Source organism: Staurois parvus, unplaced genomic scaffold (assembly GCF_062004578.1).
Source record: "Staurois parvus isolate SC_StPar_1 unplaced genomic scaffold, SC_StPar_1.0 ptg000414l, whole genome shotgun sequence".
NCBI lineage: Eukaryota > Metazoa > Chordata > Amphibia > Anura > Ranidae > Staurois > Staurois parvus.
The window spans coordinates 1302633-1323147 of NW_028318210.1; the positions used below are offsets into that span (position 1 = coordinate 1302633).

Here is a 20515-nt window from a genome sequence, read left to right on the forward strand (position 1 = left end):
GGCAGGGAGGGAGGGTTCCCAGATGGATTCCAGGAAGTAAATGCTACATGAATCATCTGCCCTTACTCAAGATGGCCACTGCCAGAAATGCCAGGGGGTGTTTTTCAAAATTATTTCTCAGCAAAATAAAGCATGGAGACATAGATGGACGAGGGAGTCCTCAACTGATTTAAAAAAAAAGTAAAACTTTTTACAATTAATGAATGCTTTTCAATGAGGGAAACATTCCACAATATATTGTTTACTAAATTTGTGTGTCACTACCCCCTTGCTTCAGATCACTCTGTGTTGCCCCCACCCCTGAACTTCTGGGTAGGAAGCGCACGCAAAGAGGACACAGTGAGAGTGGGCAATGTGTGCCCCAAGTACCCATAGAACTAGTAACAATAAGCAGTAAAGCCTCCTGCTGCTATCAACTTTCTAATAGCAGGGATGAGCAAGGAAGTAGCTTGCCACTCGTTTTAGGGATATCTGATTCTCTGTAATCACGCAGAGTAGAGAGATTTAGCTGTAGTCCCAGCTGGAAAGCAAGCACACAAGGGTGGCTCCATGGGACCATGCAAGGAGATGGAGCTACCAGAGAATGGAAGCTGTAGAGGACAAACGTTTTGACAGATGGAATGTACAGATACTTCAGGTTTGGGGGGGGGGGGGGGGGGAAAATCACACAGCAATCATGAAAAGCTCCGAGTTCTGCAACATTATAAGATATTTAAAATTTCAGGGTTAAACAACACTTTAAAGTAATACTCCAGTCAAGTTACCACCCATCTCCCACCCCCAAACCTAAAGACCTACTTTTTTGACCCGTATACCCTTTAACAGGCAATTACATCACCAAAGCTTTCTTCTCTTCTGGCCATGGCAAGAAGAAGAGAAGAAAATGCCACTTAGTCCTGGAAGACTGCCTTCAGCTTATGCAGTGATGCACCACCTTGGAGAGGGGGGTAGTGTAGAAGACAGACTGGGATCACAGGAAAATGACAGTTTGGCCCTGCAGAGGACATGTGGCACTAAACAGAGGAGAAAGGGGACAGCACTAGAGTATGGACACAGCAGGTAAAAGCTGGGGATTTGTTTCCGGAACAGGAGACCCAGTTTAACATACCTGGTGCTGAACCTTTAAGACCACAAATTCACCAGCATTCCTGAAGAGTTCCACTGCATCTTTGTGCAAAAGATTTTCTAGCTTAAAACCGTTCACCTAAATGGACAAAAAGAAAATAAGTTGCAAGTAAAATTAATGTCAAATTCCACCTTTATACTTGCAATATTCTAAACTCAAATATATAGTATGTGTGGACTCTCAAGTGATAGCTGTTTGAAAGAAAAAAGTTGTACACTTTTGCAGTACATTCTTGTATTCCAGAAACATTTGCATTTACAAATACTTGCATTTTTGTGGGTATAACTGAAGATTTAATGCCTAACAAACTATATTGACAACAGGGCTTCTGTGCCCATAAGGTGATCATGGCACAATGAAATAATAAAGAAATAAAGTGTCCTATCTGGAAAAATACATGTTTACCTATGAAGAAAGAAAATGTGTGCAACAAAATAACACAAAATTTGGGGAGCACTGCTTTGCACCTTACCTTCTGCACATCTTCTACATCAATTTAAAAAAAAAAAGCATTTTTAAATAAAGAAAAAAATTCCCAGTCATGCACCCGTACTGCAAATGGTTGAACGGATTCTTCTATATTTTGTTAGAGCAGTGGTGGTCAACATTCTAGATATAGGGCCCTTCAAGCACACCATACATTATATTCAGAATATGTAATTTTACAAACAACTGCCAGAGATTGCAGACTTATTACAGGAGCCGATCAGAAACTGCAAACATGCTACAGGTTATGGTCACTTCACCTATATGCAGGGGCGGACTGACCATTCGAGCACTTGGGCACTGCCCGAGGGCCCGGGGTCAGTTGGGGGCCCCATGAAATGCCCCTGGTACCTTTTTTAAGTGTGGGTAAGGACACAGGGGCCCCATGATCCCCTATTGCCCCGGGGCCCCATGAGTTGTCAGTCCACACCTGCCTATATGGTTTCATGCTATGTGGTTTTCCTAGCTCTTTCCATGTTAATACTGGGTATCTTTGTTTACCGATGGGGAGCCCAGGAGGATACAGTGGTGACCCGGAGAATGCCTTTAAGGCCTAAATGCCTTTTTGTCTCTGTTGTTAAAGAGTCCAGTAACTCTGGTAAGAGTTTTGTTTGTACACAGAGGTGGTGCACTTAAAGATGTCATTATGTCCACAATATCAAACAGTTGGATAGATCAAGATTCTCTTCACTCACTCCTTACTTTGGGACAATTCACAGGGCTGTTTTTTGTTCTTGAGATGGTTTATTTTAAATTTGTGTACACTAGCACTGGATTTTTGTATGTACCCTTTACTTACAATATTTAATGCACTTCTTTTTCGAGCGGCACTTTAGGTTTATTTTATTTATAAACAATTTATGTCAATTATTGTGCCAGCTAATTTTTTGCTTTTTAGTGCAATTTCTTGTTTGACCATATTAGGTTTTGGCCACAGACCGGTCACACTGCCATTACAACCCCTTTACAAATCAATGCTCCCATATTTGTGCTTTATACAGCCCCAATAAAAATTAGTGCCATGTAACACAGTGCGCATGTGAGCACTTTTTTAAGACCACGAGCAGAGGGAGGAGAACCATTCCAAGGGTTTCACAACATCAAAATCTCATGACACAGGATCAAAGAGAAAGCCCAAGAATGCTTCTCTTCACACTGCTGCGGTTTATGCAGTTTGGGTGTGAGAATCTAGGCAAGGAAACCAGATTACTGGATGCTGGTTCCTGAGGACTGCATAATAAGTAACAGGAGGCTGCAGGTTGGGTTTTAGAGTATTTAATTCCACAGCTACCAGGATTAACTAGAATCAAGAGCAGCAGTAAACAGAATTCTACAAGTTATGGCATCTTGCCCCCGCAGGTATAGTTGTATTGGGGCCCTCTCTGTCTCAGTAAATTACATTTGAACAGGAAAGAAGGGCAAATCTCCTAAACAGGCCAAGAATAAAAACCTGGCCAAGATTCTAGCCCTTGCTGTATGTGTCCACATTAGTGTCAGGGACTGAAATTACTGGGACAAGATAGGAAGTGAAATGCCTCTGGAGACAGAGAATCTACCCCTTCCCCACTCTACTGAAGACGTAAAGGTGTGGCTGGAAAAATACTTCCTGCGAATGCTCAGAAAAGGATTAAAGAAACACATGCCTTCCTTTTTATATGTCTTTTATTTAGGATTGTATTTATAGTTGTTGATTTTCTGGTTTCCCTTTTTATCTGGAAGGGGAAAAACTCCTCTTTACTATATTGTAATCTCCTGCTGGTTCCATTGCAGGCTGTGTTTCTGTGCTTCCTAATAAATATCTAAGGAAACGGTGCCTTGAAAGGCCATGTGTGCATAAAGCAAAGATATTGTGATAAAATGCTATCTAAAGTAGATGTGTATTGCTGCCAAAAAGACATGCAGTGTACAGCTGGTGAAAGAACAATGGTATGAGAAACTTATCTAAATGACCTAACTGTATGGCAGAATGGTTTCCTTATTTGTATCTCAATGCTTAGCTTTTAGCTTTGATTAGACTATACTTTTAAAGGGGAAATGTGTTCTCATAAATAATAAGGAACTACAGTCTTTTTAATGTTTCTTTCGATACACAAGTGAAAGAGCTTAAAGAGTCACCATAAAAAAAAACTATCAAATGCTGTATTACATGCTGTTCATACTCACTCATTCACTAAGGGCTTCATTTTGTGAATTCTGCAAAAAACACCTGGTTGATCCTGCTGTTCACTATCTCCCCCTTCTGCCCATGTCCCCAATGCAGCAAGGGATTTTGCAGAGCAGTGCTGGCAGCTCAGCACATGCTCAGTTTTCAGTGAGTTTCTACGCTGAGCATTTATTCCCTATCAAATCTGAGCGGCCCATGTGACTATAGAAGGGATGCACCAATACAATTTTTTTTTTACAGCAAGTACAAGTACTTTATTTTTTTTGTATTGCCGACACCAATTACCAATACCTGCCGGCAACTGTTTTGTTTACTCTTCAGCTGTCAGCAGGGGAACCCCGCTGACAGCTGAATAAGTGATTGGTTGTTAAGGATGCCTTGGCTCCGTTCCTTAACCACTTTGGCTTTCACATCTGTTCACCCCTTATGGACCAAATCAATTTTTACATTTCTGCTATGGACCCTTTTTTTTGGGCGATAACTGTCATTACTTAAGATAATAACATAATACATATATTTCTTTTTTTTAAGGACAAACAAGGATTTCTTTTAGTGAATATTGTTTTGCAATAATTATTATACAGGATTTATATAGCGTCAAACAGTTTGCTCAGCGCTTTACAATATAATGATATTTTCTTTACAATTCTTAGACAATTAAATATAACAATACTAAAGAAAAGAAAAAAAAAGCACTTGCTTTTTTTGAGGAGTGTTAGTTTAAAATTAAAGAAAAAAGTTAAAAAAAAATTTTTGCACATGAAGAGTGCATTTTATTCTGTAATTCGCCCTCTTTACGCGACACTAAAATTATGATTCTGGTATAAAGCATTGAAAAGTTATTTGCAAATGAAATAAATACATTTATTTTTCAATGTTGCACTTTTTTCAATATGAAACCTTTAAATATATGTTAAAGATGTAAAAATATTAAACAAAGCAAACAAAAAAAAGTATTAAAAGTTTATAAAATAGAAATAAAAAAAAAATAAATAAATCATCAGGCAAATAATAAATGGAGGCAAATAAGGAGCTAATCAGGGTTTATTAGAGTAAATTAAGAGTTAAAAAGGAACATTTCATTAAATGATTAAAAAACCTTATTTATTTGACAGGTTGCTTTTAACTGACTTCATCTGCAGATCAAAGTTAATCCCTTTGATCTCTAGATGAATAAACAGAAAGACACAAAATGAAAAAAATGTTTCTTTTTTTCCCTGTTTGGCTGAGCAATGTTGTTGATAAACATTGTTAAAGCTTTTTTTTTTTGACAGCTCTAATGACCTTTCTTTTGTTTACACTTCAGCTGTCAGGGAACCACTGACAGCTGAATGAGCCATGGGTTGTTAAGGATGTGGCAGCCTCGCCCAATGACCAGTGATTGCGGGGCTGGCTTTGTTTATATTTTAGTCCTTTGCTGAACAGAGTTCTTGTTTAACCACTTGCCCTCCAAGTGCTGCACCCAAATGAAATTTACGTCCTTTTTTCCAACAAATAGAGCTTTCTTTCGGTGGTATTTGATCGCCTGTGCGTTTATTTTTTGTGCTATAAACAAAAAAAGACTGACAATTATGAAAAAAACCTCCAATATTTTTGACTTTTGCTATAAAACCTATCCAGTAAAAAATATTTAAAAATCATATTTCATCATAAATTTAGGCCAAAATGTATTCTGCTACATGTCTTTGCAAAAAAAAAATCTCAATACATGTAAATTAATTGGTTTACGTGAAAGTTACAGCGTTTACAAATGGAGGTATATATACTGTATTTTTTTTAATTACCAGCAATTGCGGCAATCAGCGACTTATAAAGGGACTGCAGCGGGCATTCTGACACTGCAGGTGAACTTAGTGTCACCGACATCCCCAGTGACACCAATACAGGGCCAATATAAGGCACTGACCATGTACTAATGGCACTGGGCAGGAAGGGGTTAACATCTGGGGCAATCAAAAGGGAGTAACTGTATGCTGATTCACAGTATGCTGTGCGAGTGCTTTCCAATGTAAGCACACTGCTTTGTATGGCTCTGTATAGCAGAGCCATACAAAGCAGTGTGCAGGAGCTGACCTGGAGAGATCGGTGTTGTTTATATACAGGTCTCTCCCCCGCCAGAGATACTCGGCGATCACCGGGTGGTGGCGAGTAATCACAGGCTGAGACCTGGCGATTGATGGCTGAGGCCGTGAACAGAACTGCAAAATTACACATATAATATAGGGCGGTGCAGAAGTGGTTAAGCTTGCCATATACGATTCTTTTTTTTAAATCAGCCAGTGGATTAGATCATTATATTGGCTTTTCTCAAATGGGAACAGCCATAGATGGATCAAAATTCATCCTGTCCCTGCTGAACCAGCCAAATTTTGGTTCATCTATGGATGGGAGCCACGGTTGTCACACAGGCGGCACTTCAAACATGTCTGCTTTGTTCATCTCCCTTTCATGATGGGTCTTACTTTACAGAAAAAATAACATTGTTCATGCTTCACATCCCACAGAGGGTGAAAAGGACACTGCATGTCTGGCAAGATAAACCGGTATTTTATGTACTTGCTAACAGTGTTCAACTAATACGTGTGTGTGTGTATACATACACACACGAGTTTGTATTTCCGGATAGGGGGCATGCATGCCGTCCTACCCGCATGGTCATTGGCTCCTGTAGGTGTCAACCACCAGGTCCCAGCCAGCGATTCATGGCTGGGACTCAGTGATTGGCTGAGCAGCTTAGAGGAGAGTAGTCTGAGTGTAAACACCACAGATCTTTCATGTCAGCAGGGGATGTGCCATTTTTTAATCTCTCTGCAAACAGGGAGATAAAAGCCAGCACATCCCCTTTTAAAACACAACACAGTTTAATCACAACCCTTTGATTTCCCCAGATGTTACCTACTTCATGCCCAGTGTCAATAGTACAGTGTCAGTGCTTTTTATTAACACTGATCACTGCATTAGTGTCACTGGAGATGTCAGTGGCAGTTAGTCAGTTCCCACCCAGTGTCAGTCAGTTTCAGAATGCCCACAGTACTATTGCAGTCCCACTATAAGTCGCGGATCGCCGCCATTACTAGCATAAAAAAAAATTATTAAGTAGACATTGTAGCAGAATAGTACCAAAGATGTAGCAGAATACATTTTGGCCTAAATTTATGAAGACATTTTATTTTCTTAAACTTTCTTTATTGGATATTTATTTATTTTTTTCATTTATAGCGCAAAAAATAAAAAAAAAACCCAGCGATGATCAAATACCACAAAAAGAAAGCTCTATTTGTGCGAAAAAAATTGTATAAATTTCCTTAGTGTACAGTATTGCAGGACCGAGCAATTATCAGTTAAAGTAGCGCAGAGCCGTATAGCAAAAAATGGCCTGATCATGAAGGGAGGGTAAATCTTCAAGAGTGCAAGTGGTTAAAACCCATAGTTCGGTACATATTTTGTAATTATAGACATAATCCTCCATATTTGCTGATGACACTTGCAGCTTCTGCTTTGTGCTCTGCTGTGCACCGCTAATCCTCCAACTTTGCTGCAAGTCTACCAGAACAGGTAAGATGGAGTACATAAAAAGGCAGAAAGAAAGTAAAGCAAATATTTGGAGTTGTAAATTATTTGTAACATTGAGAACAAAAAAAATGAACACTTGCATATCCTTTAAAATAACTTTGTTACTTGACTATGCAACACACCCAGGTGTTGTCTACAATAGCACAAACCTATTCATCCATGAGAATGCAGGCCAGATTCACAGGCGTGTAACCACACCACTGAGTTCTCCTCTTTGAATGGGAGTAGGCTGAAGTAAACAGTTTAAAATGATCACAGACAGCTCAATTGTACAGTAGTTAGTTCACACTACAAGAAATTCCAGACAGTTAACAAAAAAAAAAAAAAAGATTTCCACACCACTGAGTATAAACTACTTGTCTAAGGGACTAGATCAGGGTCCCAAACTACTTGTCCCTCACAACAATCTAATTGTCCTAATAAAAAATAATTTTAACCAAAACCGTATTTAAATAAGGTCTTTATTGTTAGACTATTACTGAATGAGAGTTTTATCACTAGGGATTTTCAATGGATATATGTCCCTTTAAACCATGAAATTACTTTGCCAGGACACAAAATATGAAGGGTTGATGTTTTTTATTAGGTGATATGTGGAGGTGATATTAGGAATGTCTGGGGCTTTTAAAAACTGCACTGTTTATATCCTACTTGCCTCCCTGCCTGTCTCCAGCACCACACCCGGGGACTAGCAGGACGGGGAGAGACCTTGCAGTGTAATGAGCACCGATTGGGTGCCTGTCAAGAAAGAGGAGTTAAAAAAAAAAAAAAAAAAAAAAAAAAAACAACCTTTATTCCTTCAGGTTGCCCTTGCACATGGAAGCACTTGGGTGCTCAGTAAATTCATGGTGAGCAACCAAATCAAGCTCCAGTATCCGCCAGGTTTGGATAATTTTCTTTTTTTTCGTTCAACCTACTGGTACTGGTTGAATGAAAAAAATAAGACTAATGTATGGACTGCGTTAACCACTTGTCTTCCTGAGGATTTACCCCCTTTCATGAACAGCGCTGAGTTATTTTAACTGACACGCTACACCCAAATTAAATTTACGCCCTTTTTTACCCACAAATTGAGCTCTCTTTCGGTGGTATTTGATCGCCTGTGTGTTTTTTATTTTTTGCACTATAACAAAAAAAAACCCTGACAATTTTGAGAAAAATAACAAAACAATATTTGACTTTTTGCTATTAAACATGTCCAGTTAAAAAAAAAAAAAAATCAAAAATGTGTAAATCAATTGGTTTACATGAAAGTTATAGCGTTTCCAATGGCAGTATAGATACTGGAATTTTTAAAAACATTTTTTTCTACTAATAATGGCGGCTATCAGCAACTTATAGCGGGACTGGGGCGGGCATTCTGACACTGGGGGGAACTGACTTGGTGTCACTGACATCTTCAGTGACACCAATACAGTGATCAGTGCTTAAACAAAAAAAAAAAAAAAAAAAAAAAAAAAAAAAGGGAGCACTGACACTGTACTAATGGCACCAGGCAGGAAGGGGTTAACATGAGGGGCGATCAAAAGGTTAACTGTGTGCTGGGAATGTTTTACTAAGGGGCGTTGTGTTGGTGCTTCACTGTAAGCACACTGCTGTGGATGACTGTTATGCACAGCCATCCAGAGCAGTGTGCCCGAGCAGACAGGGAGGAGGACTGTTTGTAAACAAAGCAGCCTTCCTCCCTGTTGGAGATCCTCAGTGATCACCGGGCGCCGGTGGGTAATCACAGCTGCAGCCACAAATGGCGGTGCGGGTAGGGCACGTGCGCACTCCCTACCCGTAAATGCGAAATCACGTATATATACACATGATTTTGCACACCCCTGCCGCCCTGTAGCAGTATATCTGCTATAGGGCAGCGGAGAAGCGGTTAATGTGCCTACCTTAAAGACGAATTTCATTAAAACCAGCAACTGTTGGGACAACTAGCATCTTAGTCAGTTCTATGTACAGCATAATGTATACAGTCCAGGGGCCAGGAGTAGGTAAAAAAACAAAACATATAGAGTGCAGCAGTCAGGAAAAGCACCATGTTCACATCAGAGTCCCCATCTTTAGCCCTATACCACAGCGGAGTGCCCCCTTTTGTCAGAGCTCAGCAGAGTGCCCCCTTTTGTCAGAGCTCAGCAGAGTGCCCCCTTTTGTCAGAGCTCAGCAGAGTGCCCCCTTTTGTCAGAGCTCAGCAGAGTGCCCCCTTTTGTCAGAGCTCAGCAGAGTGCCCCCTTTTGTCAGAGCTCAGCAGAGTGCCCCCTTTTGTCAGAGCTCAGCAGAGTGCCCCCTTTTGTCAGAGCTCAGCAGAGTGCCCCCTTTTGTCAGAGCTCAGCAGAGTGCCCCCTTTTGTCAGAGCTCAGCAGAGTGCCCCCTTTTGTCAGAGCTCAGCAGAGTGCCCCCTTTTGTCAGAGCTCAGCAGAGTGCCCCCTTTTGTCAGAGCTCAGCAGAGTGCCCCCTTTTGTCAGAGCTCAGCAGAGTGCCCCCTTTTGTCAGAGCTCAGCAGAGTGCCCCCTTTTGTCAGAGCTCAGCAGAGTGCCCCCTTTTGTCAGAGCTCAGCAGAGTGCCCCCTTTTGTCAGAGCTCAGCAGAGTGCCCCCTTTTGTCAGAGCTCAGCAGAGTGCCCCCTTTTGTCAGAGCTCAGCAGAGTGCCCCCTTTTGTCAGAGCTCAGCAGAGTGCCCCCTTTTGTCAGAGCTCAGCAGAGTGCCCCCTTTTGTCAGAGCTCAGCAGAGTGCCCCCTTTTGTCAGAGCTCAGCAGAGTGCCCCCTTTTGTCAGAGCTCAGCAGAGTGCCCCCTTTTGTCAGAGCTCAGCAGAGTGCCCCCTTTTGTCAGAGCTCAGCAGAGTGCCCCCTTTTGTCAGAGCTCAGCAGAGTGCCCCCTTTTGTCAGAGCTCAGCAGAGTGCCCCCTTTTGTCAGAGCTCAGCAGAGTGCCCCCTTTTGTCAGAGCTCAGCAGAGTGCCCCCTTTTGTCAGAGCTCAGCAGAGTGCCCCCTTTTGTCAGAGCTCAGCAGAGTGCCCCCTTTTGTCAGAGCTCAGCAGAGTGCCCCCTTTTGTCAGAGCTCAGCAGAGTGCCCCCTTTTGTCAGAGCTCAGCAGAGTGCCCCCTTTTGTCAGAGCTCAGCAGAGTGCCCCCTTTTGTCAGAGCTCAGCAGAGTGCCCCCTTTTGTCAGAGCTCAGCAGAGTGCCCCCTTTTGTCAGAGCTCAGCAGAGTGCCCCCTTTTGTCAGAGCTCAGCAGAGTGCCCCCTTTTGTCAGAGCTCAGCAGAGTGCCCCCTTTTGTCAGAGCTCAGCAGAGTGCCCCCTTTTGTCAGAGCTCAGCAGAGTGCCCCCTTTTGTCAGAGCTCAGCAGAGTGCCCCCTTTTGTCAGAGCTCAGCAGAGTGCCCCCTTTTGTCAGAGCTCAGCAGAGTGCCCCCTTTTGTCAGAGCTCAGCAGAGTGCCCCCTTTTGTCAGAGCTCAGCAGAGTGCCCCCTTTTGTCAGAGCTCAGCAGAGTGCCCCCTTTTGTCAGAGCTCAGCAGAGTGCCCCCTTTTGTCAGAGCTCAGCAGAGTGCCCCCTTTTGTCAGAGCTCAGCAGAGTGCCCCCTTTTGTCAGAGCTCAGCAGAGTGCCCCCTTTTGTCAGAGCTCAGCAGAGTGCCCCCTTTTGTCAGAGCTCAGCAGAGTGCCCCCTTTTGTCAGAGCTCAGCAGAGTGCCCCCTTTTGTCAGAGCTCAGCAGAGTGCCCCCTTTTGTCAGAGCTCAGCAGAGTGCCCCCTTTTGTCAGAGCTCAGCAGAGTGCCCCCTTTTGTCAGAGCTCAGCAGAGTGCCCCCTTTTGTCAGAGCTCAGCAGAGTGCCCCCTTTTGTCAGAGCTCAGCAGAGTGCCCCCTTTTGTCAGAGCTCAGCAGAGTGCCCCCTTTTGTCAGAGCTCAGTTGCTGTTACATGAAATGGTTAAGTGTGAAGCTCCTGGAAGAACAGGGAGGGGGCAGTAGATAAGGAGAGAAGAGAACAAGGTGGGGAACAGAGATCGCTCATCCCCAGGCTGCCCTGTGTAGGCTCAGACATCGGCAATCATACAGCCGCATGGATCTTCGAATTTTCCCCCCACGGGGCAATCACTGAGGAGAGCGGCGGGAAGAGATGGAGGAAAAAGTTATCTCTCTCCTCTCCAGTCTATGAGGGGAGGGAGGGGGGAAGTGTGCTGTCTGAAGGAGAGTCACAGACACTGAGTGTGCACAGGCTGTAACCCCACCACCAACCCCCACCCCCGGCATTTATCCATCACTTTCTTAAGCAAGTCCTGCGTGTCCCGGGAGTCGGGCGATAGGATTTGCACATCCCTGAGTTACTACAAGCAATCCCACAGAGACAGAAGGAATACAATAGTGTCTTACCTCTAGTATCCGATCTCCCTCCTGCAGCCTACCATCCACAGCAGCAGCTCCATTCTCCTTGATGCTACTAACGTATATACTGCTGTCATTATGAGACACATATTGCTGGTCTGTGCCACCCACAATGTTGAACCCTAGGCCTGAATCAAAAAAAAAAAAAAAAAAAAAAAAACATATCAGATGAGACAAGTCATAATGTCAAGGAAAAAATATCTATGCAACACATGTACATTTCTCCATACTTTATCCTTTTAAACATACCACAGAATAACTCAGCGGTGCCAGTGGTGGCAGCCCTGCTTAATTGATATCTGATGGACTACAAAGACCTCCCCTCAGCTCCATAACCCCACTTTGCGCAAAGGCAGCAAGCACAAAGATCATGGTTATTTACATGCATTTTAAAATAGTTATGACAAAAGTAATATTGAACCCAGCCACATTCAACATTAATGGGTAATGTTAGTAGAAGGTAAAAGAAATAATGAACCCAAAAACAGACAACAAAAAGAACTACAAGCTAAGCTCCAGCGACACAGAAAATATCAGATAAGTTGTGCCATCCTAAGAGCTACCTGGGTGGCCTACAATATACTATGTATACTTGTAGACAGGGCGCCTAGCTCCTGTGCATGCACACCCAGCGTTTTAGCCCGCCCAGGAAACCGGTACAGCGTTTTAGCCCGCCCAGGAAACCGGTACAGCGTTTTAGCCCGCCCAGGAAACCGGTACAGCGTTTTAGCCCGCCCAGGAAACCGGTACAGCGTTTTAGCCCGCCCAGGAAACCGGTACAGCGTTTTAGCCCGCCCAGGAAACCGGTACAGCGTTTTAGCCCGCCCAGGAAACCGGTACAGCGTTTTAGCCCGCCCAGGAAACCGGTACAGCGTTTAGCCCGCCCAGGAAACCGGTACAGCGTTTAGCCCTGCATTCATTCCCAAATGTATACGATCCTAAACACGAGTACCAATCAGCACTGCGTTCAGCCCCATCCAGCTGAAGAGTATATCAGTTTGCCATAGACTTTGACAGGCTGCAGACTGTGGAACTGGATGCTGCTCCCATGCCTGCCAGGTGCACTGAAATGAGAACAAACACGCTGGAGCTAGATGCCCCTACCGAGGGCCTGAAGGTGAACTTGTGCTTTGCTCATGCCGGGCTGCAACTGCTAATACTCCCCTTTCCATTTGTTCCCCGCTGCTCCATCTCATCACTGGGAGGGAAGCAAATACCCAGTACTTCTAGGTATGGGTGAGCATGTGACCCATATTGGATATGTTTTATAGTAAAAAATCAAAAAAATTGTTTTGTTTTTTTTTTTAAATTGTAAATTACAGCGAAAAAAACAAAAAAAAACAAAACACACAGAGGTGATCAAATACCACCAAAACAAAGTTCTGGGGGGAAAAAAATGAAAAATGTCATTTATGTACAGCATTGCATAGCCACACAATTCTCAGTTAAAATAATGCAGCGCTGTATTGCAAAAAATGGCTTGGTCAGAAAGGGGGTAAATCTTCCAGAGCCGAAATGACTAATGCTGACCACAGATATGCTTTAAACAATTTAATAAGTCACTGACCCAAAACAAGAAAGCAAACAATTGTTTTAGGTTAGTAAAGCTGGCCATACATTATTATGCACCTTCACTGTGTAGTGCAAGGGCCTGCCTGACCGCATACAAATTGAAAGTGTTTCGGTTTGACCTTATATTATATGGTTTTGGTAAACCTAAAGAAAAATTGTACAAGAAAATTGTATAATGTATTGCCAGCCTTGGTCAAAGTACTATAGGCAAGTGGGTCGGCATACAAGCCAGGCTACTGCAGAAGGTCGGCAGCATATTTCTATTTAGGAAAGGTTAAAGGAAGGAGCCGTCCCTGGAAAAAGACAGAACTCCGTCCCTGGAAAAAGACATGCTGCTAAAAGGGAAAGGGGGGGGGGGTAAATTTAGATTGCAGAGGGCTGGGAGTGCAGGGGGGTTACACAACTCAGGGGAGTGAGGCAGTGAAGGTCAGCCTTCTGATACGTTGATAAGTGAAGCAGGCTATGTTTCCCTCTTCCTAGTTTTTATAGATGTGTTTAACCTGTGTTAATAAATGGCACCACATGTTCCACCTTTATCCCAAATGTTCCATCTCTATCCTACACAAAGCCACAGTTACTGTAAGCAATTATCTCATTACCAAGTACATTTAGTATCTGTGGAGTCAATGATGTGGCTTTCTGTAGCTCTGTAGACACCATTAGATCCCTTGCCAGCAGAACCGTCTCTATGTGGAATCAATGAAGCCTACAAGAGTTTTATTGCAACTTCCACTAAGTGCATTCTCCCCTCATATCCCTGAGATCAGGTTACTTGTGCCCAATGGGTTGATACCATGTGAAACATCACTCTGACCTTTTCTTTTCAATGTTTTTTTTTTCAAATAAAAAAAAGTTTAGAGAAACAGCACATGTACCAGCCAGGAAAATGTTGAAAAAAGGAGGACGACGGCCGACAGAAAAAAGGAAAAAAATATTGAAATCCAGGAAATAGCACTAAGAATTAAGTAATGCTCAAGACCCATCCAATAGTCCTCTTAAAATGACATTAAAAACTCTGCTTAAAAAAAAAAAAAAAATCTAATTATAGGGTGAATATCCTCTATTAAGCAAAAAAATAAAAGTCAGCAGCTACAAATCCTGCAGCTGCTGACTTTTAATAAAAAGGCAGTTACCTGTTCAGGGATCCAATTCCGTCCTCACCTGGACCTGTTCTTCACTGGTCATAGGGGTCCCCGGCATCTTTAGTTTGGGAAGCCAGCTTTACAGGGGGCTTCCCACTGTGCATGTTCAAGCTACACTTTGTGAATGGTCCCACAGCCTTCTGGAATCTGTGATGTGTCCAAAGTGGCTGCATGCGGTGGGGACAACTAGGCAATCCGAGCAGAAGTGGGAGCGGGTAACTACAAAAACTAAGTCAACTCTTATTCAGCATCTCTGTGTATAAAATAACCAGTGGTACTAATATTTTCTTAGTGAATATTCTTCTCCCACAAGTGTCAAAGAATCCTCTTCCTCCTCTTAATCACTCAAAAAAAATATTAAATCGCATATAGTGCATTATCTACAATGCATGACACACAACATAGCAAAACGCATTTACTACAATTGTGCCAATGCGTACAAAAATCCACTCCACCGTATGTGCACCTTTAACCATCCGTCATCCTTATGCAGGCCATAGACGGGTTGAAAATCGGCCGAAAAAAAAAACCAAATTAAAAAAAAAAAAAAAAAAAAAAAAAAAATTCGGCCGATTTTCGCACCGTTAGTTGGTGAATGGGTCGGCCGTTTTTTGGGGTTTTGGCACATTTTTTTTTTATCGGTAAAGTTGGGGGAAAAAAAGAAAAGGTCACCCGATTTTGCCGATCTTCCCGGCAATGATGGCCAACTTGGCCTATCGTTTTACCGATAAAAAATCTGCACATGAGCCGTGACCTGCAAGAATAAGAAAAAGAAGAGAAAGAAGAAAAAGAATAAGAAAAAAAGAAGAAGAGGAAGCAGAAAAAGAAGAAGAAAAAGAAGAATTCCTGTCCGCTATTATATTTGACATGAAAAAGTATTGCGGTTGCAACAATGTATCTATTTGTATCCGAATAAAAACCATCTGTATCTGAAATGGATACAAATGAATACATTGTTGCATCCGCAATACTTTTTCATGTCAAATAGCGGAGCTCTCTGCAAGGGACAGAAGTAAATAAATGCCGCCCGTAGACGGGACAAAAATCGGGCAATTTTTTTTACCATTGGTGGTAACGTCGGCCTATTGAACAACCGATTTTTCTTTTTTTTTTTTTTTTTATTAAAACGGACGGTTTTTGACCCGTCTATGGCCTGCATTACTCTTACCCTCTTATAAATCAAAAAAAAGCTTCCACACAATCTTCCTTTGTGGTTGGGTTCCTAAATCCATCCGCCTTTGCATAGGAAATATACCTCCAAAGGAATCGCATATATTATTGTATCACAAAAATACTTTCACTCTGCTTGTGCTCCCCCCGTAACAAACTCCAAGTGGTCGTGTGCACACTGACCGCTACCTCTTATCTTATGCACCTTACCAGATAAGATCCGTACACTTTAGAAAAGGGGGGCTCTTATCACTGTATAGATCATCCAATTCTCAAATGGCAACATAACATGTAGCAAAGTACAACCAACATAGTGTCGTAGGCAATGATAGGGATATAGCTCCTCTAATGATCAAATTGTGCTTACAAGAAAGATAATGTGTCTCAGCATGCATAAGACTGGCAAACAGCGTAAAAAAACTTTTCCAAAATGGCCACTGCGCAACTTCCGGTTTACGTCCGACGTCACGTCCTCGGGACTATATGCGATTTATATTTTTTGAGGGCACTAAGTGGAGGAAGAGGATTCTTTGGCACTTGTGGAAGAAGAATATTCACTAAGAAAGTATTATTTCCACTGGTTATTTTATACACAGAGACACTGAAGAAAAGTTGGACTGTTTTGGATTTTCGGGGGAGAAAGTATTTTTTGGTGTCGGGTTTTTTTTCGTTTTTTATATTTCAGTTTATTATTTTGTGTCATCACCTAGTATTATACCGATATATTTATTTATAAAAACTAGGTACCCACCATCACCTCCACAAACTTTAATGTTGCAAAAGTTGATGAGGAGACAGAAAAGTGGAACCCTTTTGGGTGAAATTCCAGTTTAAAGCGGTTGTTCACCCTGGGAAAAAAAATAAATGTCAGCAGCTACAAATACTTTAGGGCCTAGGCAATCTGAGCAGAAGTGGGAGTGGGGACCTGTCAAAACCAGGTTCCTGCTCCCCCCAAAAAAACTCATGCCAAATATGGGACGGGGGGGGGGGGGGGGGGGACACGGAAGACTTGAAGCTTCCACTTTTGGGTGAAATTCCCTTTTAAGTATGCAAGTATGTATTACTCAAAAAAAGTACCTTCTATTGCTCTGAGCCTCCTCCAAAATACTACTGCTGTTATGATCGAACTTCCAGTTAGAAGGTGGCTATGTTCGTTTTCTATGGTCCCTACTGTATGTAGAATGCAGCAGACCAATCTTGCTCACTTGTGAGATGGAATATGGGATTTAGCGTGCATACAGTGGTGCACATGGCCACAACTAACATGCACGGTTTGTTCCAAACAAGCAGAAGTGAGGGGGAGAAGGAGAGGTTTGAAAGGTCACAAATAACCTTACAAGAAGTCAGAAAAATACAGCAAGAAAAACATTTCATGAAAAAATAGGATTACAAGGTCATTAAGTAGTGGATGAGTTTGGTTCATTTTTGGGGAAGTATATTTAATGTCACTTTTCAGTGCAACAACTTTTCCCATGTTTGATACCATACAAGTGACAAAAAAAGTGAAATAAATATATGTCATCAACACTAAAGGCATCTACAAATAATACGGGGCACTAGAGTGCCTGTAGACCAAGCGATCCCTTTGGTGATCAGCTGGGATGGATTTTTCCAGCCAATCACCTTGCTCTGTAAAAGGCTGATGCCAAGTCACTAAAGTCATCTTACTCGTCTTACTTGTAATGTTCAAACCTTCCTATTGGCCAATCCAAAAACAGGCAGCCTCACTGTCCAATGGGAAGCAGGGGCAATCTTCAGCACTACAAGGAAGCGTCCATGGCTACAGACTAGAAAACTAGCCTTTAGAGGCACACATTTAGGGTCGGTTCACATCCATGGGGTGCATTTTTGGCATATGGAGTTTTATGCCTGTTGTATAAAAGCTTTTAGACATGTGAACGATAGCTGTTTAGAACGCGTGGTTTGATGAAAGCACATCAAAGATGTAACAAGCAGGACTTGCGCTTTCATCAAAACACATGTTCTAATAGAGTTCAATAGCAGCACGCCTAAAATGCACCTAATGAAGCACCACGCAGGTGTGAACCAACCCTTAGAATGATGAATGTGCATTGCATTTGTAGGAGCCTGCACTATGCCTGGGTTAGCACTTTTTACATTGAGACAGGTACACTTTAACTGCTTCCTATCCAATCCTAGCAAATCACATAGCAAACAATAGAAAGTGAAACTAAGCATCCGTTCTCTCTGCAATCAGTGTGAAAGCAGAGAAAATCCTTGTTGCAGCCTGTGCATGTACATCAGCCTGTCACAGTGCATGTACACTCAGACTGCCATGCCAGCCTGCCCCAGTGTCTCAGATCACTGCCCCAGTGTCGTCACTAATAAATAATGCAGCCAGCCCCCATCACCTGTCCCAGTTCTCACAATAACTCCGCCATACACCATACCAATGTCCTGATCACCACCATACCAGTGCCCTGATCACTGCCACACCAGCATCCTGATCACTATCATACCAGTGCCCTTATCACTACCATGGCCCATACCTGCATCCTGATCACCGCCATACCAGCGCCCTGGTCACCGCCATACCAGCGCCCTGATCACCGCCACACCAGCATCCTGATCACTACCATACCAGTGCCCTGATCACCACCATGGCCCATACCAGCATCCTGACCACCGCCATACCAGTGCCCTGACCACCGCCATACCAGTGCCCTGACCACCGCCATACCAGTGCCCTGACCACCGCCATACCAGTGCCCTGACCACCGCCATACCAGTGCCCTGACCACCGCCATACCAGTGCCCTGACCACCGCCATACCAGTGCCCTGACCACCGCCATACCAGTGCCCTGACCACCGCCATGGCCCATACCAGCATCCTGATCACCACCATACCAGTGCCCTGATCACCACCATAGCCCATACCAGCATCCTGATCACTGCCATACCCTATACTAGCATCCTAATCATTGCCATTCCCCATACCAGCATCCTGATCACCGCCATACCCCATACTAGCATCCTAATCATTGCCATTCCCCATACCAACATCCTGATTACCGCCATACCAGTATCCTGATCACCGACATACCCCATACTAGCATCCTAATCATTGACATGCCCCATATACCAGTGCCCTGATCACTGCCATACCCCATACCAGTGCCCAGATCACCACCATACTAGCATCTTGCTCACCGCCATACCGCATACTAGCATCCTAATCATTGCCATGTCCCATACCAGTGCCCTGGTTATTGCCATGCCCCATACCAGTGCCCTAATCACCGCCACACCCCATACCAGTGCCCTTATCAGCGCCACACCCCATACCAGTGCCCTAATCACCGCCACACCCCATACCAGTGCCCTAATCACCGCCACACCCCATACCAGTGCCCTAATCACCGCCACACCCCATACCAGTGCCCTAATCACCGCCACACCCCATACCAAAGCCCTAATCACCGCCACACCCCATACCAGCATCCTGAGCACTCCATACCAGCATCTTGATCCCAGCCATGTCCCATATCAGTAACCTGATCACTGCCATGCCCCATACCAGCATCCTGATCACCCCAAATACCATACTTCATACCAACGACCTGATCACCGCCATACCCTATACCAGTGTCCAGATCGCCACCATACCTCATGCTAACGTCCTGACCACCACCATTTCCCATACCAGCGTCCTGATCACTGCCATACGTCATACCAGTGTCTCATTTTAGGGTCTCAACTGATCAATTTTCAAATATATATCCCACAGTTTGTAGACTCTATAGCTTTTACACAGATTACATAATATACACTGTTTTGGGTTATTTTCACCCCCAAAATGTAGCAGAATATAGTTTGCCTAAATTCATGAAGAAAAATTATTTGCTAAATTGTATAACAAACTAAGCAATAAAAATGTTTTTTTTTTCCAAAAAAGTTTGGCAATTTTTCATTTATAAAGCAAAAAATTAAAAACCCCGTGGTGATCAAATATAACCAAAAGAAAGCTCTATCTTTCAAAAAAAAAAAAAAAAAAAATGATAAAAATTAAATTTGGGTACAGTGTCGCGTGACTGAGTACTTGTCACTCAAATGTGACCGCACTGAAAGCTGAAAATTGGACTGGACGAGGGTGAAAGTGTCCAGACGTGACGTAGTTAAAGTTGAATTCTGCATTGACTAGGCAAAGGAAGAGGTTCGTTTAATAGCAATCTCTGGGAAATTATGCTTTTCCAAGCTCACCCACCATTGAAGCACATCAAAAACAACTAGCGAGTATGGGGTGGAATTTAGGACACTTCATACTTTGGGTTCCAATAGGGGGGTACAGGCAGGCCTCCAGTCATGAGTCTGAGGTCATTAAGTTATCAGAGGGCCCAGCAGGAGCTGCCTGTAACCGGTAGTGTCCACACTGTAGTGAATGCTTAAATCCGACAACATTCCTGTCTGGTAGGCTGTAAGGAGCCCCATGATTTCCAATGGTCACCCTGCCAATACCGCCGTGCTTCTGCATCCAACTGTCAGAAAGGCACAAGGAAGCATGAATAGCTCTGGGCAAGCTTTGACTCTGTGAAATGGAAACGATTGCAAAGAAATTTTTGGAAGCTGCAACAGATAACTGGAGGAGCATAGAGATAGCAAGTATAACTCCAGGTAGAGCCTACTATTAAGGGAATCTGTTATTTTGTCTAATGCAGACAGTTCATATTCACTTTAAGGCCTCATGCACACTGAACACTTTGACCATCGCTCCTAGATGCCTTTCCTCCTGTCTGCGATGCATTGGCAAAAGAAAAAAAAAAATTGACGTTTGTAAATGCATGTATTGAGTTTAGGCAAATCAAGTGCTTGGGCATTCATCCATTTCATTGCTCAGAGTAATAATTTATTCTGGCCAATAAAATGTATTAACACTCAAGCACGAAACATGCCTA

The 20515-nt window shown here is 43.1% G+C and overlaps 1 protein-coding gene across 1 annotated transcript in view; it reads right to left on the minus strand.

Annotated features, from left to right (window-relative positions):
* Window positions 1-20515, minus strand: part of SYNJ2BP (synaptojanin 2 binding protein) — a 51215-nt gene that overhangs the window by 17493 nt on the left and 13207 nt on the right. The window contains exons 2-3 of the mRNA XM_089686838.1: window positions 11706-11845; window positions 1109-1204 (exon numbers count right to left, since the gene is read on the minus strand). Coding sequence (XP_089542964.1) covers window positions 1109-1204; window positions 11706-11845 — 236 coding nt within the window. The remainder of the gene's footprint in view (window positions 1-1108; window positions 1205-11705; window positions 11846-20515) is intronic.